The sequence below is a fragment of the Phalaenopsis equestris genome, unplaced genomic scaffold (assembly GCF_001263595.1).
Source record: "Phalaenopsis equestris unplaced genomic scaffold, ASM126359v1 Scaffold228635, whole genome shotgun sequence".
Lineage (NCBI taxonomy): Eukaryota > Viridiplantae > Streptophyta > Magnoliopsida > Asparagales > Orchidaceae > Phalaenopsis > Phalaenopsis equestris.
Genome location: NW_018246610.1, coordinates 47,959 through 52,226, shown reverse-complemented (window position 1 = coordinate 52,226; position 4,268 = coordinate 47,959). Strand labels below are relative to the sequence as shown.

The window sequence follows — 4,268 nt, the reverse complement described above, 5'->3', positions numbered from 1 at the left end:
AAAAAATCTAGAAAATAAAAAACATTAAAAACAAAAAACGGACCTTCGACTACCCTGCCGACGCAATGAACCCTTTTGACTAATCAACCCGTGTTACAGGTCGCAATTCAGCTAAAATATATTAAATTTATTGCCTGATCCTTAAAGTCGAAGCAAATTAGTTCTTCTCTAAAGCTACCGGTTGGTAGGTGGGGGCAGTACGTTCACACAAAATCAATGAAGTTGCAGGCCACGGATCAAATCAAATTGCGAACAAAGAGTTCTCAAAACACAAATCAAATTATTAATCCAACACAGGATACTGCTTTTATTGATCACGCAATAATACATAAACCAAGGCAAGAACAAAGCAACAGGAGAAGATATGAAGTAGAGAAACCTCCTCCTCATCCTCTCCGTCGCTATCTAGATCTTAAACAACAAGCACCACAAACACACAGAACAGAACAAAACAGAACAAATCAGAAAATTAAAAGTAACAAACTACGACACACTGCAAACGGAGGGAGCCTCAGCCCATGCAAATCAGATGGCCAGGACAAGGCCCGGAAGAGATTTCCCAGCGTTGATTGAAAGCCTGCTCTCCCAAACGGGGAGGCAATGGGAGGCGGCCGCCGCGTCAGTTGCCACACGTGTGACGGTGAGGGAAGTGTTGAAGTACTCGCGGACTTGAGTGATTACCCCATCGGAGACGGTCCAGGCGTGGATCCAGAGGAGAGAATGGGTGAGATCGGTGCCCTCAGCGATGACGGTGGGGCCAAAAGCGTCAACGGAGTGGATGACGAAATGGAAATTGTCGTCGTCGCCGGTGAGGAGGCGTTTCATGTGCTGGTGGGAGCGAGGGCCATGAAACCACAATTCCAGATCAGGGGCGAGAAGGGATTGTGCTCGCTCTGCGTCGCGCTGGCCTAGGGCTTCATACAGCTGAAGAACTACCTGTCGGTTCCGTTCATCTATGTCCGACGCCTCGATTTCGGTGATTTCCGCCAGTTCCGGCCTAGCCTCCCGGGCTTTTGCGAGAGAGAATGCGTGAGAAAGAGGATAAATCAGAAACGAGGACCTCACGAGGGAGAAGCGGGATGAAAAACGGGAAGGTAAAGTGTGCTTTTATAGGAAAAAGGGGTTGAAAATTTGGTGTTCCTCTTATGGAAAAGTAATAACTATTAGAGATTATTATAAAAAATTTTTAATGAGAATTAAGAATATAAAACTATAAGAAATTATAAAAGAATTACTAATTTCGCCTTCTGCAAAAAATTAATTCAAAATGTTTTAAAAGAAATTTTGCTCGACAGTTTAGTATAAGTTTACATTTATTTTTTAAATAAATTTAATGCACGGATCATTAATATTTTACTTATCTAAAAATAAAAAAATAAAATTGAGATTCTTCTTAATTAATGTTTTTTATAAGCAAAAAATTTAGTTATAGTTATTTCTTAAATATAATTTAGTTTTATCTTACACAGCCCTTGCATTGGAAAAAATATTACATCAGGACTCTGCATGTAAAATTACGTGCAGAATTCAATGAAATCACGCCTACTCACGTGAAGGTGAGAAAAAAAATTTGATCAGTAACACAGAGAAATATTTTTCTTATGTTATTCAAGTGTTATTGTGTGTTATTCAAATATTATTGATTTGTTATTATGTTATTATAACATCATGAATATTCTCATAACACAATAACACATGAATAATATGGGGGAATATTTCACTGTGTTACCTGTGTTACCGAGAATATTCCCCGTGACATGATGTCAGTGGACTCCGCACATAACTCTATGTGCGGAGTCCTGATGTAATATTTTTTCTTTACATTGTAAGAATTTTAGAGTTTTTTTCTAATTTAAAAATATTAGAATGTAGTGACCTTTTTTGTCCCCCATGTAAAACATACAGATTTAAAAATAGAATATAAAAAAATATAAGAAACGAAAATTATGATTGTTAAATGTCGCAAGTTTGTTGATCAACATGATTGGGCAGTCAATTATTTTACGGTGAATTTATTCTTCGCTCGATTTTGTATTCAAGAAGTTGAACAAACTTTTCTTATTATTTTTATTTTGTTAATGCAACCGAAGTTAATTAGAAATATATAATCAATTGACTGTCATCATATTATGAATTTTAGCCTTCCCCTTCGTGGGTGTATGGAGGAGGATATGAATGTGGTTCCTCTCCTGGCACTTGACCTACTCTTGAATTTTTTTCCTTAGCTCCATTTCTTTGATGAATTCTAATCTATACCATCATAACTTACTACGATAATTCCTACTTGATGCGAGAGATGATCACTGAGCTTCAGTATCTCAGAGCGGCATTCTTGGCGATGATGTTTCAAGAGAGACCGAAGTTGGACAATAAGGTGTTGGCTGGCTTGTAACCCAACTATGTTTTTGATGATGCCATGATTCTGTAACTGGTAATAGATAACAAAGCATCGAATACTGTATGAAAATGAGGTTTTCTTTTATTATGACCAGTTCAGATTAAGTCTTCATTTTCTTCTATACGGAGAGTTGATGGACATCTTAAACTGTTATGGGGCAGTGTTTGATCAGATCCATCCAAAAAGATTTATGATGTTGATGTTAGTCATCATGTTTCTATGGTTAAAGCGGTTGCATTGCTCGGTAAATCTTCTGTAACACTCCGTCACGTAGAAAGCATATACTATAGGCATAGTGATTTTCTCCTCCACTAAGGTGAGATGGTTGAGTTGCTTGGGAGGAATTCACTCCACCTTCCACTCGAGGAGGTTATGGCATCCACTTGAAAGTGGGTAAACACATTGATCCAGTCACCCCACTGCCTTCTTAGGGACTATTATAAGTTGGAGCCTACTATTGAAAGGCTAGAAAAGAAAGTCATGGACTTGGAGAAGCAAGATGAAATTCTTAGTACCTATGCAGGGGAACTGACAATAGAAAAATTTGAGCATCAGATGAAGACCAAAGAGGATGTATGTCGGATTGCCGCATGCAAAATGCAGAGGAAGGATTTAGTGAGGGATAAAGTATGATTATCAGCAGAGTCAACGAAAAATATACTCTAAATTATCACATTGAAAGATGATCAAGCTAATCTCTAAGGTTGCATATGAAAGATAAGCTCGCCCTGGCTAAGTAGAAGAAAGCCTCTGCTAGTCTCACTGACCAATGTTGGTGGAAAAGACGAAGAGAGAGATGTTGGGGTTCATTTTCTTATGCTTGAAATATTTCTCTTTAAATGATAAGATACATTTTAGAAAAATAATATACTACTTTGAATAATACAAATATTACCTTAAAATGAATCTAACTATTCGGATGAGGAAAGTCATTAAGAATTTTGAGTCTCTTGATCCCAACTTTTTATATATATGTAAAATTACGATGTATGCGATTATATGTTTAATTTCCTTAATTGTTATTCTTAATTTGCATCAAAGTCAAAAACTTGATCCAAAGCAAAAAGCTAAGTAAGTTTTCCACTATGAAACAAATAAGAATATAATTATAATATTTAAATATGGGATACTACGCAAGTATATGTATCGTTATCAAGTAATATAGAACTTTTTGATTAAACCCCGAATATCAAACTCACAAAGAAGACTAATAATATGCACTTAAGAAAACTAGAAAATTTAGATGACAAAATTCTACTTAGCAAAATATTTTTACTTAAACTTAAAATGTTATAATAAGAATGAAAATTTGATTCTTTTTGTAATTTTTCTTTTATGAAAATAAAGTAAACAACTAATTAATTTAACTAAATATTTGCAAGATGAAGGCTACATAAGTAAAATATCTTTTTCCTTATTATGAATCAGCAATAAGTATAAAAATTATGTTGTGGAAGTATGTTAAATGTGTTGTGTCAAATATGAGCAACAATATTTTTTACCCTTACTAGAGATGCTATAAAGAACATTGGCTGATCTATAGTTTGAATAGTTCTGAAGACCGGTGACCAAAGAAAAATATGTTGAAATTTTCATACCTATTTTATATTGTTTTTGATGATATTGCACTTTAAAGAAATGTATTTTTGATGTTTTGTTGCAGGAATGATGAATTAGGATCATTGGAGCAAAAAGATGCAAAAATGAGTGAATTTGGAGCGAAAAAGACCAAAATGTGAAGAATTGAACTAGGGCGCCGACGGTGAGCCCAACAGTGCCGACAGTGAGCCCAACAACGTCGACGACGAGATTTTCCCGAGACTCCAGAATGAATTCACTTAGAAGGCCCGTCGACGGCGCCCTCGAGGCG

General features: G+C 35.9%; 1 protein-coding gene across 1 annotated transcript in view; it reads right to left on the bottom strand.

Annotated features, from left to right (window-relative positions):
- Nucleotides 1-525: 525 nt before the first annotated feature.
- LOC110037988 overlaps nucleotides 526-4,268 on the bottom strand; it is a 12,764-nt gene continuing 9,021 nt past the window's right edge. Inside the window, exon 3 of the mRNA XM_020742741.1 lies at nucleotides 526-1,104. Coding sequence (XP_020598400.1) covers nucleotides 526-1,104 — 579 coding nt within the window. The remainder of the gene's footprint in view (nucleotides 1,105-4,268) is intronic.